This window comes from Chrysemys picta, chromosome 14 (assembly GCF_011386835.1).
Source record: "Chrysemys picta bellii isolate R12L10 chromosome 14, ASM1138683v2, whole genome shotgun sequence".
NCBI lineage: Eukaryota > Metazoa > Chordata > Testudines > Emydidae > Chrysemys > Chrysemys picta.
In genome coordinates, this window is record NC_088804.1 from 5,971,635 (window position 1) to 5,985,146 (window position 13,512).

At 48.7% G+C, this 13,512-nt stretch overlaps 1 protein-coding gene across 5 annotated transcripts in view; it reads left to right on the plus strand.

Annotated features, from left to right (window-relative positions):
- PLEKHG4 (pleckstrin homology and RhoGEF domain containing G4) overlaps positions 1-13,512 on the plus strand; it is a 157,306-nt gene that overhangs the window by 63,991 nt on the left and 79,803 nt on the right. For all 5 annotated transcript variants that reach the window (XR_010592651.1, XM_065567563.1, XM_065567564.1 and 2 more), the window contains exons 7-8: positions 4,142-4,228; positions 8,605-8,721. Coding sequence is in view for 4 of the 5 variants with exons in the window: in XM_065567563.1 (XP_065423635.1) it covers positions 4,142-4,228; positions 8,605-8,721 (204 nt within the window). In the remaining variant the exon portion in view is untranslated. The remainder of the gene's footprint in view (positions 1-4,141; positions 4,229-8,604; positions 8,722-13,512) is intronic.

The window sequence follows — 13,512 nt, forward strand, 5'->3', positions numbered from 1 at the left end:
TTCCACAACCTCCCTTGGAAGCCTGTTCTGGAGCTTCGCCACCCTGAGAGTTAAAAACTTTTTCTTACTAAATAACCTAAATCTCCCTGGCTGCAGTTTAAGCCCATTACTTCTTGCCGTACCTTCAGCAGACATGGAGAACAATTGATCACCGTCCTCTTTATAACATACGTAACGGATTTGAAGACTATCAGGTCCCGTGTCCGTCGTCTTTTCTCCAAACGAAACATGCCCAGTGTTTTTACCCTTTCCTTATAGGTCAGGTTTTGTCATTTTTGTTGCTCTCCTCTAGACTCTCCCCAGTTTGTCCGCATCTTTCCGAAAGTGTGGTGGGCAAAACTGGACTCAGAATCCAGCGGACACCTCGCCAGTGCGGCCTAGAGGGGGCAATTACCGCGTGTCTTACGTTCCACGCTCCTGTTAATACACCCCGGAATGATATTGGCTGTTTTCCCAACTGCCTCACATTGACTCATGTTCAATTTGTGATCCACTGTAACCCCCAGATGGTTTTCAGCAGAACTACACCTAGCCAGCTATTCCCCAGTGTGTAGTGGTGCCTTTGGGTTTTCCTTCCTCAGTGTAGTACTTTGCACTTGTCTATTGAATTTCATGCTGTTGCTTTCTGATCAATCCTCTCATTTGTTAAGATCCTTTTGAATTCTAATCCTGCCCTCCAAAGTGCTTGGGACCTCTCCTAGCGTGGGGTCATCTTATTAGTGAAAATGTAAACAAAGAGATTAGAGAGACAGAACTCTGTGTAAACTCGAAAGCTCGCCTCTTTCACCAGCAGAAGTTGGTCCAAAAAAAAATACTGCCTCACCCAGCTTGTCTCTCTAATATCCTGGGACCAACACGGCTACAACACCTCTGCAAGCAAGAGACCAAAAACCGATTGGGAGCGATGGGAAGTTTCCTTTGCCAGCCTCTTGCCTGCCCTTCCCTTTCTAACCTCTTGTGAGCCAGTCCCTCCTTCTGCCTCGTTCAACCTGCGAGTCAGAATTCGGTCTGGTCAAAATTGTTCTGTTAACTTTTTCCAACTGATCATTGAGCTTCTGACTAAACAACAACAGTTGCGGAAAGTGTCTGCTTTTCTTGGAAATACTCCATTTTCCGTCAGGAGCACGGCCCTCAGCTGCGCCTGCTCAGTTCTCCTGACACCCTAGGCAGCCTGATGGACCACCCTGCCTGATTGGCTGAAGAAGCCAGCAGGCCAGTTCTTAAACCTAGCTTGCTGGCTGTTCAATGCACATGCCCACCGACTCTCTGCCTTCCTGTGCTTGTCTCCCCAAGCCTGCTCCTGCTTTGCTCCTCCGCGGCTCCAGCCCACATCCTGCCCTGCACCCAGCTGTGTTCCCATCCTGTTCCAGCCTTGGTCCTGCCTCAGAACCAGCCCTGATCCTGCCTTCCTGACTTCTGGTAATCCAGTTCTGACTCTCGGCTCTGATTCCTGACTCCACTTGCACCGGTGGCTCTGGAATTTGGATTCTGACTCTGATTCTGATCTTTGGCCCTGCTTCCTGGGTCTGGCCCTGTCTCAACCCTGGGCGCTGGTGTTCAGATGCCGACCACTAGGCCTGACTCCTGCTCTGACCACTAGGCCTGGCCACCGACAGTCCAGTCTTCTGACATTTTCTTTTCTGGAAAATTAAAAAAATTTCAGTCTCTGACAGTTTTTGGATGAAATTTTATTAGTTTTTCAATGAAAATTTAAAAATTTCCACAGAAACCTCCCCACTTTCTGATTCTCTGTAATCATAATTCCAATTTTACAGTCTCACCGTGTGTTCTCAGAAATCATTGGGTTGTCAGAACGTTAGCGTCATGCAAGCAGGTGGGAGGAGGAGGAGAAGGGCGGTGGTGGGGAACCTATTAAACATAAATGTTCAGTGCCACCAGCTGTCTGGAAATGATGGTTCATCTTCTCCCACCTGCACTGTCCAGCAGAGACACCAGTCAAATTCCAGGATGTCTGTACAGCTGTGATCTATGTCTCTCGCCCCCTCCCTGCCCCTCCCCAGTGATCTCCAGTTTTTACTAGTAATTCTTAGCTAGTTGTGCTGTTCTGGCCTTTGGCTGACATTTGTCAGTGGTCAAATGAAAAGGGGTAAACAAAAGATTCAGGAAAGCTTAGAAGGTGCTATTGTTAAAATTGCATCCCACTCATACAAGGGAGCCCAAGGGGGTGGGGTGAGGAGAGATCCTTCTTGAGCATAAGGAAAAGTCTGTGTTTCCTTGCCCAGAGATCTCCACTGCAGTTATGGCCCTTACATTTGCAGAATCCTGAATTGGGCCTCTGCACATTGGCCTTTAATTTCTCAATCAAAAGAAAGACCAAGGACTAACTCGGTTAAGGGGAAGCACCTCTAGATCTCAAGACATCAGGCTTGGACAATCTCTTCCACCTTTCGCAGAGAGCTGATGCAGAAGTGTATTCTTCGAGCTGGCTCTCAAGCCATTAAAGCAGAATCCAGTTCAGCCTATGGGGTAGAAATGGGAGACCGTTAAAGCAATCTGCAGCGCCATTCGCTGGAGTTCATCATCCCCTGCGTTTTCCAGTGATTGCCTACTTTGTCTGCTGCTCACTTTGGGTGTTATGTCCTTAAAGGTCGTTGGAGAATACGGTTACAGAGTTCTCCTGTCAAAGGCTTGCTGGTCAATTGCATCCATTCTGGACAGATTGCAGCTGAAGCCATACCGAAAAAATGTGTGTGTTGCTGTCAGGGGGTTTCACTCACCACCAGGGCGCCTCCTCCTGGCTGCTCTGGGGATAAACTCTTTCCAGGTGCTGCACCCTCCTCTGGCAGTCCCTTCACCCGTCTTCTCTCGCCCTGTTGCACCTCTTGCCCCAGGAGCTGCAGCTTCCTGCTCATGACTTGGCCCTCCACCCAGGTCGCTATCGTCCTCCCCTTCGGGGGTATCAAAGTCTTCCAAGGTGAATTGTCCCAGGCGGTCCGTTTGCTGCTGTCTGATCCACACAGCTTCCCTGGTGGTTGGTAGAGAAACCTGTGCCCACCCTCTACACCAGGTTCCAGCTCAGGGCCCCTCTCAGCGGCCAAGGTCTGCCCTACCCCATACGTCGCTGCTTTTCCTACCTTCCTGGCTCTCCCCCTGCTCTGGGTTTGCCAGGCCAGACGCCCTCCTCCCAGGGAGTAGCTGTAGGCTACCTAGCTGTATAGCCCCAAACACACCTCCCTTCTCCCAGGGAGTGACTGCAGACTACGTCCCTGCAGCCCCCCGGCTGCTTTCAGCCCCTGGGCTTTAGACAGGCCCCTCCTGTTCTGTCCAGCTGACCCTGTCTAATTAATCCCTGCTCCCTGGCTGCTCCTCCAGGTGCAGCCTGGGCAGTTAATTGCCCCCCCCCCCTCCCGGCCACCTTAACCTTTCCAGTCTTGTGTGGGCTGGACACCCATCACAGTTGCTTATAATTTTACTTCTGGTATTTTGGCTTTACCAGTCCAGAACCTCTCACAACTTAGCTTGGGCAAAGGCTTCCCTATAGCCTGTTATTGGAAGAGCTCCTATTATTAGAACATTTGCTAAAATACAAAGCCTTCCCTGCTGCCCAACCAAGCCATGATTTGGTTAGTGACCCCACTATTCACATAGTCCGTTTTCTTTACTCCTGTCTTAGCATTTTGGGCCTCCCTGTGGAATGCTCTCCTACTTGGAGACCTCCTGCTGGAGCAGGGAGAGAGATTGAGGCCACAGCTGCCAGGAGATCCTTGAATTTGGTGCTTCCGTCCATTAACGCTAGTGGCTGGAGGCGAGTCCTTGGGGCTGGGCTGGGAGCAGTTAAGTAAAGAACACAAATTTGCTGGCACGATGGGGGAAATGCTACTTTTCAGTTAGGGACCGTGCCCGGTGTGAAAGGCAGCTTTTTTACTGCATCCAGGTAACCTGACTCTGTGCAGTGTTTCCCAGGGCCAGCAGCTTGGAGAGTCCGTTCCCTTTAGAGCAGACCCTCACCAACAGATATAACTGTCTGCCTCTCCGGGGGAGACTGTGCCCTCCAGTTTGCAATTGCAACTATCTTTGAAGAAGGCATTGCAATCTCTTGTGTTGAAATAAAACGAATGGTACATACTCCTAAGCAATCCATCCAGCTCGTAAGAGATCTGTGCTCTGTTCTCTGTTACAGGACATGGTTCCTCATTGTATTCACGGAGTTCTGCTGCTTGTTGAAAGAGATCTCACTTTTCGGATGGAGAAGCCAACGGCGGTGCAGGTAATGGAAGCATTCATGCAGGAACTGCTGGGGAGCTCCTGATACTTGTGTTAACCCTCTGAACAGTGAGCTGTCTGTGCACTAATGTACGTTTATTCTCACGTAATGTCTGTAGTGCTGCTGTGTGTTTTATGGTTATGGTCTCTCTTTCCGGTGTGATATTTAAGGGGCTGTACGTTTTTATGAATTGAGTAGATCTTTTATTGCCAAGTCCATCACTCACACATATGCCCATGAATGTCAGGATACCAGAATGCTCTTTGATAGGACTCTAGCAGGAAGGATACAGTGGGGAGTCGTGCACGATGAACACTGACCTGAGAACTTTTCAGGCCCTGTTGTCAACAACGGGCTAAATCCCTGACTGGGGCAGCACAGTTGTTGTGCTCAGCTGAGCACTCCTGCAAGGGGAAGAGGGCACACCAAGGATGGGGAACATCATCACCCTTTTCAGTGGTGGAGTGTCTGTTCTCTTCCCTGCCAATTCTGACTGCCCGAGCTGTGGGGAATCGTCAGACATAGGCCCTGGAAGTCCTGGCTGATGATGACTTTGTTTCAGAGCTGTTGTCTGGCTTTGGTGTCTCTGGGGGGTACTACCTCCCCAGCTGGCATTCATGTTGGGATGTCTGGGAAGGCACTTCCTCCACTAATGCCACTCCCCCTTACTCCCAAGAGGAAATACAGGCCCCTTCTGTGGTCACTGGGCCCAGCTGGACTGCCCAGTGGCTTCCCTGAGACTTTGACCTGGGCGTGGGCTGAGTGAGGACTTTAGGAAAAGGCCCCATGTCTTCATCACACAGAGGTAGAAAATGAGTAATTTTAATGGCCAAGTCATGTTCTCAGCCCCAAGTCACGGGCCGACGCTGGAATCACGGGGTGGAATTCTCTGGCTGTGTTATGCAGGAGGTCAGACTAGGGGATCTCACCACAAATTTTTTGGTGGCCTCAGAGTGCAGCCACCAACTCTTGCTGGTGGCCACACTGACAATTTTTCCTAAAATACTTAATTAACTTTAGGAAAAACAAATGAATATGCACCTAGACATGTCCAAATCATTGTAATTTATTTATGTCGGGTTTTTTCAGACTCAGTAATAAAAATAATGTACAGTTGTCTCTATTCTTTACTGGACCTAAACAGAAGAGAAACACAAATAAGGAGCTTTGCATGTTCTTGCCTTTTTGTTGTTGTTTCTTTTGCTTTTTTGGTTGCGCTTTTTTCTTCTTCTCAGACTTGCTAGCTGGTAAGTCTTCTGCTGTGAAAAGTGATATTTGTATGTCTTTTCACAGCAGACTTACTCGGCCTCGGCAAGCCCGGGGGCAAGTTTAAGTCCTGAATGGGGAGGCGGGCAGGGAGGCAGCGGGGCCCAGGGACAATGGCGGGGGTGGTGAGCCTGAGGCCGGAGCCTGGAACCAGAGCCTGCCACCACGTGGACGGAGCACGAAGCCCCGTTGCTGAAGCCTCCCCTACCCCTGGGAAAGTGGGGAACTCACCAGCTGCTTGCACCTCCAGAGTTTTTCTTTCTGGAGGGGGGCAGGGCCCAGCCGTTGCGGGTGGCCCTGGGAGAGGGGCCACTGCTTTGCAGCCCCTCATCACAGCCCAGGTGACTGTGGCCGCAAGGAAAGGCCCTGGTGGCTGCACGCGGCTGCCGTTGAGAAACGCTGGACTAGATGCAGCCCCTCCTGGCCTTGAACTCTGTGGCGGAGGCGCTGTTCTGTGACTCCAGGAAGCTCAGCACAGAAAGGTCCAACACAGAGGGAGGGGCATGTTAACGGAGTAGTTTAATATATTACTGGTGGTTGCAAAATGTAAACCTCAAAACATAGAAGTTGCACAACGTGGCTGAGTTAGTGTGGCTGTTGGAAGCTTAACTTCTGCGTCCCCTGCTCACCCGTAGTTCTGACTGTGCAACTGCAGTGTGACTTCAGTGAGTTAAAACTGATAGAACAGCCTCCAAAAGTATATTATTTGTAGGGTGGTAGCACCTAGAGGGCCCCGTCAGGGGTAGGGCTCTGTCACCAGAGTTCCTTCCCCAGGAACCCCCTAAGGCTCTGGGCAGGGCCTAAGCACTCGCCCGAGCCACTGCTCTGTGACGTCTGGACATTTTTCCCACTGCAGTTCCAGGAGCCGTCTAGTTGGGCCCCTGGTAGTCGGCCCCTTCTGAGGTTGTCAGTGAACAGAACAACAAGGGAAATAACACAAAGGAATCAGCCCAAAGTTGGGCTTAGGCTCTCTTCCTTTGGAGGGTGCTTGTTGGGCTGCAGTCCTAAACTGACTTCACAGTAATAGAGGGGAATGGTTCCCTCTCAAGGTGAGTCAGCATTGGGGCCTCCTTCCCCTCAGGGAGGGTTCATTGAGGAGCTTCTGCCTTCAGCCAGCCCTCTCTCCAGGAGCTGGGGACTGGAGGTCAGGTCTGGTCAGGTCTGGTCTGCCCTCCTCCCTGGTCTGCCATCAGCTGAGCTGGGTTTCTCCCTTTTAAGCTCTCACAAGTGTGATGGGGCGGAGCCCACATTATCCTGTTAACCTGTGTTGCCCAGCACGGGGTTTGCTGCATACCCCTTCACAGGCCCCTTGGGCTGGACACTGTAGATACATGCTATAGCAGGACAATCTCTGCTCCAAAAAACTCACCATCTGAGTGTGGAAGATGCTCTCTGAATTGCCTGCAGGTGAGTGAGTGGAGTATTGGACTCGGCGTGCTGTCATGCTTGGGTCAGACACGACCTCAGTTGTAAATGTGTAAGGAGCCAGGAAACCTGGGGTGAAGCCCTAGCCCCTTCGAAGTCAAAGCTCCCATTGACTCCAGGATTTCATCCAGGATTCCTACAGGAAAAGGTCCCGAACGCTCTGAGGTTCATTTGGGGAGAAGTCATTTTAATGTGGCTGTGTATGCGGAGTCTGGCCATCTCTGGTTACAAAGAGAATGAGCAAAGGTGACAAGCCGGAGGCATTTGTTACCAATCATTCACACGCAGAGGGGCATTTGTGTGTGTGTGTGTGTGTGTGTGTGTGTGTGTGTGTGTGTGTGTGTGTGTGTGTGTGACATAGAGCAAGGGATAGGGAGGTATATCTGTGTGGGTGAAAACAACCAAAGTAATGAATGGAAAAAAAGTTTTAAACAAGTGAAAGCTGCCAAATCCAAGGGGATCAGGAAGGTGCAGAACAGAGATTAATAAAGAAATTGGCATACAGCAGAATCAAAGGGAAAGTCACAGTTTTAATGAGAAAATGGAAACTTTGCAACTCGAGAGGAATGTTGGATGTGTATGACTGAATTACTCACTCCCAGCCCAGCCCTGCAGGCTCTCTCAGCAGCTCTTGTCCGTTTTCCCTGGGGGTATTATGTTCCTTGGGTGGCCCAGCTCAGGGAGCAGGCTGGGGTGTATTGGCTCTTGGGTACCCTCTAAGTGGCCAATGACCTGGCATAGATCGGAGGCGCACTGGGATTGGAGCAGAGAAGGGCTGCTGTGTTAGGATGCTTCTCCGGGCATTGCTTTGGGAAGCCCGTTGCCAGTTTTACAATCCCACAGAAACGTTATTAACAGGCATGAATCATACCGTGCCAGGTGACCGTGGAAGGCAGAGATTGGCTCTGTCGCCACCAGATAATTTTGGCCTTGGAGGAATTCCTGGCTCCTTTCAAGCTTCCGTTTCACACTGCTTTGCTTCCAGTTTGCTCATGGAACTAGAGAACGGGAAGCGAGTGAATTATTCTACGATTGCTGAGCTTTTGTTTTTTCCTTCTTCTTGTGATTGGATTTCACGTACCTCCCCTGTGTGTGTAGAGGGTCAGGCTGTCATAGAGAGCTGGGATCTCTTGTTAGCCCTGCTGGAACGTGGATCAATAGAGAGACATTCACCTTACTTATTCCCCTCCCCTCGTAGGGTATCCCTATACTGCAAAAAAAGGTGTGTTCTTGTCTCAGGTTAGCCAACGATCAATGGCTATTAGCCAGGATGGGCAGGGGTGGTGTCCCTAGCCTCTGTTTGCCAGAAGCTGGGAATGGGCAACAGGGGATGGATCACACGGTGATTACCTGTTCTGTTCATTCCCTCTGAAGCACCTGGCATTGGCCACTTTGGTCTGACCCAGTACGGCCGTTCTTATGTTCTAACTCAGGTTAAAATAGCACTGAAGACACAGCAACTTGGCTTTTATCCTCGGCTAATGCCTCTAAGGGAAGCCTGGGGTTGAACTCGAGCTACTAACCTGAGTTAAAAGCGGAGTTGCTGTGTCTTCACTGCTGTTTTAATGCATGTTATCTAACCCGAGCTAAGAACATTCCTTTTCTGGCAGTGTAGACGTGACACTCTCGACTCTTCGGTGCTCCTTTCTGCAGGCAGACGTGATGCAGACGTGCTTTTTTCTTCTCAGATTGAACTTCTGCCCTCAATGAAGTCCCTCCACAAGCACATAGACAGCGCACAGCTGCCACTGGAGTTGGATGGAGCCTTCCCTTACTGCCATCGGGACTGGTTAAGCTTTCGCATGGTGAGTGAGACGTGAAACAGTCTTTAAATTTGCTGCTTCTAGGGTTATGGCCAGATTTCCGATACACCAGAGAGGAGAAACTTATAATTAACTGGGTTAGTGCAAATAAATATGAAACTTACCAAAGACGGGAGATGTGAAGTTCTGGTTCCCCGGATAGCCATGTCTCCGCTACACTGGGCGTGTATGCATGGCCGTATCTGTCTTACCATGCTCGTGTTCGTGTTGATGGATGTGCCCAACGGCCAGATCTGCGTGGCTATGGGAATCCTAACCTTGACTGTCTTAACTTGGGTATATCTAAGAATGTAGTTGCCAGAGGGAGCAGTGGATGCATGAGAACCTGCAGGGCTAGACCTTGGGAGGAACTGGGCTATCGATGCCGCCGCATTGCCACTAGAGGCTTAGGTTAGGCAGCTACAAGAGGACCCTGTGAAGCTAGGCGTGGCAGGGCCTGAGTGGCGGCCCCTCACAGCCCACTGATTGGGCAATACCGGTATAGAAGCCGTGAGGGGAGCTGTCTGGGCAACAACACAGACCGCTTGCCTGCTTCTGCTCCCGACCTTGCTTGCAATAAACCCTAAAATCCAGCTTCTGGCCCCGGTTTGTCCTTGCCTTTGCCATTCGACCGCTGTCTGTAGCCTGGTGCCTGATCCCGACTTCCTGGGATCCTGACCCTGCTACTTCTCTCACGCTCGCAACTTAGCAGCTGACCAGGGCACGCGGACCGCCCACGGCCTGACCCTGACCAGAGGGAGCAGGATCATTGTAGCCCTCTCCAGGGAGGGGAGACAGACTCCTTCCTTCTTGTGCACTCCCAGGTCTCCAGGGCAGGGACTCTCTTGAAGTTTGTCTCATTCATCAGTGATTAGAAGAATGTCGCCCCTTAACAAATAATAACTGGAATAATAAACAGTCCAAAGTGATCAGAGTTAGTTAGAATTCTGTTATTTTGGAGCCAGGTTTCCTGGAATATGTAGTCCCTTGAGGACTACGCTTCTGGCACGTGTCAAGCTTTAGAACACAGGTGCTGGAGTTCTTGGAGGAAATGTCTGAATTGGCTGAGAACACCCCTGTCCTCCAGCACTGATGACTGACAGATTTTACCAAACTTGCCACCATATTCCACCCCAGGAGCCAAGCAAGGAGCTTCAATTCCTTTGTGCCACACGCTTCAGGGTATTCCTGTATCAATCAGAGGCACATTTGTAGCAGTACCGTTAGGTGTGATTCAACATGTTCAGGTATGGGGGGGTTCATTTCCTTTCATCTGTGACTCCCTGCAAGGATCATCTGCAGCATGCACGAACGGGCAGTGTTTCCATTTGCGTTTGATTTGCCGAACTTCGTTTGGGACATCACCAATTTCATGGCTTCTGCTTCCACGGGATTCAGCCTTGTTCTGCCCTGACGTTATTGGGCAGGGCACAATGTAACAATGCCTAAACGCTGCGCTGTCTGTCAAGATGTCACAGATGATATTGCTGTGCCTCTGATGGCGAATTGAGGCGGTCTCTCTTATTTTCAACTTGCTTCAAATATAAGGCGATCAGAAACATCATCATTAAAGTTCTCTTCCCTACCCATATAGAATCATGAAATCATGGAACTGTAGGGCTGGAAGGGTCCTCGAGAAGTCATTTAGTTCTGCCCCCTGCACGGTGGCTGGGCCAATTAAACCTAGACCGTCCCTGGCAGGCGTTTGTCCAACCTGTTCTTAAAACCGCCAATGATGGAGATTCCACAGCCTCCCTGTTCCAGAGCTTAACTACCCTGAGAGTTAGAAAGTTTTTTCTAGTATCGAACCTAAATCTGCCTTGCTGCGGATTAAACCCATTGCATCTTGTCCTACCTTCAGTAGACATGGAGAACAATTGATCTCCGTCCTGTTTGTAACAGTCCTTATTATATTTGAAGGCTGTTATCAGAGCTGCCCTTGGTCGTCTTTCCTCAAGACTAAACATGCCCAATTTTTTTTACCCTTTCCTCAGAGGTCAGGTTTTCTGAACCTTTTCTCATTGTTGTTACTCTTCTCTGGACTCTTGCCAATTCGTACACATCTTTCTTTAAGTGCGGTGCCCAGAATTGGACACAGTACTCCAGCTGAGGCCTCAGCAGTGCTAAGTAGCATCATACAATTATCTCCTAGGTCTTACATACAACACTCCTCTTCATAGATCCCAGAATGATATTCACTTTTTTTTGCAACTGCATACAGAATTTGCGATCCCAAATAACCCCCAGAACCTTTACAATGGTGCTACCACCTAGCCACTTACTCCCCTCTTTGTAGTTGTGCTTTTGATTTTTTTCTCTCCTGGGTGCAGAACTGTGCACTTGTCTTTACTGAATTTCATCCTGTGCTTTCAGACAAGTTCTCTAAATTGTCAAGGTTGTTTTGAATTCTAATGCTAAAGTTCCCTCCCAGCTTGGCCTCACGTGCAGGTTTGATAAGCATCCTCTCCACTCCATTATCCCAGGCATTAGTGAAAATATTGAATGGTTCTGGACCCAGGACTGACCCCTGCAGGATCCCACTAGATACACCCTCCCAGTTTGACAGTGAGCCATCGAGAACTACTCTTTGAGTACAGTCTTTATCAGTTGTGTTCCCACATTGTAGTAATTTCTTGTAGAACAGATTTCCCTAGTTTCATTATGAAAATGTAATGCGGGACTGTGTCAAAAGCCTTACCAAAACATCAGGGGGTGGCCGTGTCAGTCTGTATCCACAAAAACAATGAGGAGTCCAGTGGCACCTTAAAGACTAACAGATTTATTTGGGCATAAGCTTTCATGGGTAAAAAACCCACTTCTTCAGGTGCATGGAGTGAAATTTACAGACCAAAACATTAAACACCTCAGCCTTCTTGATTCTTCCCTGCTATGGAGAGGACCTTCGCTTTCCTTTGTATTTCTCTTGCTCCTAAAGTATTTAAATAACCTTTTCTTATTGCCTTTTATTTCCCTTGCTAGGTGTAGCTCATTTTGTGCCTTGGCCTTTCTGATTTTGTCCCTACATGTTTGTGCTATTCTTTGTACTCCACCATAGCAACTTGTCCATGTTTCCACTTTTTGTAGGATTCCTTTTTGATTTTCAGGTCATTAAAGGCCCTATTGGCCTCTTACTATTCTTCCTATCCTTTGCATTGGGATAGTTTGCTCTTGTGCCTTTAATATTGTCTCCCTGAGAAATTTCTAGCTCTCTTGAACTTCTTTATCGCTCAGATTTTCTTCCCACAGGACTGTTCCTACCAGATCTCTGAGTTTGTTAGTCTGTTTTTTTTTTTAAGTCCATTGTCCTTATTCTGCTGCTCTCACTCCTTCCTTTCCTTAGAATGATGAAATCTATTATTTCATGATCACTTTCATTCAAATTGTCTTCTACCTTCAGATTCCCCACCAATTCCTCCCTGTTAGAAGCAAGTCTAAAATAGTTGTCTCCCTCATTATCTCCTCCACCTTCTGAAATAGAAAGTTGTCCCCAGTATGGTCCAAGAACGTATTGGGCATGAAACACAGTGAGGAGTAGCTAGGGAAATACCTGGAAATAAAACGAAAGAATCTGGGGAAGAATACTGGAGTCCAGGGCCACCTTGTTTCACATTTCTTACATTTTAAAGTCAGTATCTTTCCCCAAGCTGTAGCTGAGGGGGGAGTTCCTGCAGGAATTTGACGGCACAGAGCTGCTAATGGATGCACTGAATGTGACCATGACCCAAGTGATAAATGTCTGTAGCTCTGCAACCACATGCCAAACACTATTTATTTAACATCTCTGATGAGCTTACCTGCTTCCTGCTCACTAATCCGTCTCCAGCGGGGCTGCTCACAACATTCCAAACCCGGGAGCAGCTTCAACCAGCTCCTCGTTTTGAAAAAAAATAAGAACCTGCTTGTGAAGGTGGGATTTGCCCCCAAATTTCACCGGTTATAGGCTGACGACAACAGTATTCAGACCTGGATCCATGACGCTTTTAGGGGCGATATCTCATGAACCCCCATTGTCCCAGAGGAGAGCTGAGAAGGCAGGTTTTCTATGGTATAAATCATTTGAATCTAGTTCTGGAGGTTTGCCAGGTGTCCGGCCTTAAAATTGTACCACCCTGATGTGGTAAGCTAACTTAGGTCATGTATAGAAGTCTTAAATGTGTATTCTATTTTTTCTATCACTCCAGGGTCCATACATTATAACTAAGGCACTTTAGTTTTCCCGGTGGAAGGATATGAAAACTATTCATTCTGAAAAAAATACAGATCTTAAAAGAATGTCACAAAATCCCTCTTCTCTAAACCAAGGCACAAACAAAATCCATAACAGCTTGGGGTGGGAATAAATTAGGTTTGTATTGGACCTGCTATGGGATGACCTATTTAAACTCCTGGTTTGGTCACTTGTGGCTAATGCAGCCATCCCAGACTCAAGACATGAAAAGCTTAATACCTCACTTGTATGCGGTGGTGTTGTAGCCATGTTGGTCCCAGGACATTAGAGAGACAAGGCGGGTGAGGTAATATCTTCTATTGGATCAACTTCTGTTGGTGAGAGACAAGCTTTCGAGCTTACACAGAGCTCTCCAGGTCTGACCTGAAGATATTACCTCACCCACCTTGTTTCTCTAATACCACGCTGTCACAGGTCCCATTCAAACACCCTCTCTTGGCTACCCACTGGACTGCAGTGAGGGAACCCAAGCCTCTGGATCCCGGGTGTTTTAAACCTCTGGAGCCTAAATGGAGCCCAACCACTGCCCCAGTCTTTGGGGTCCATAGGCACAGCCTCGGGGTGCA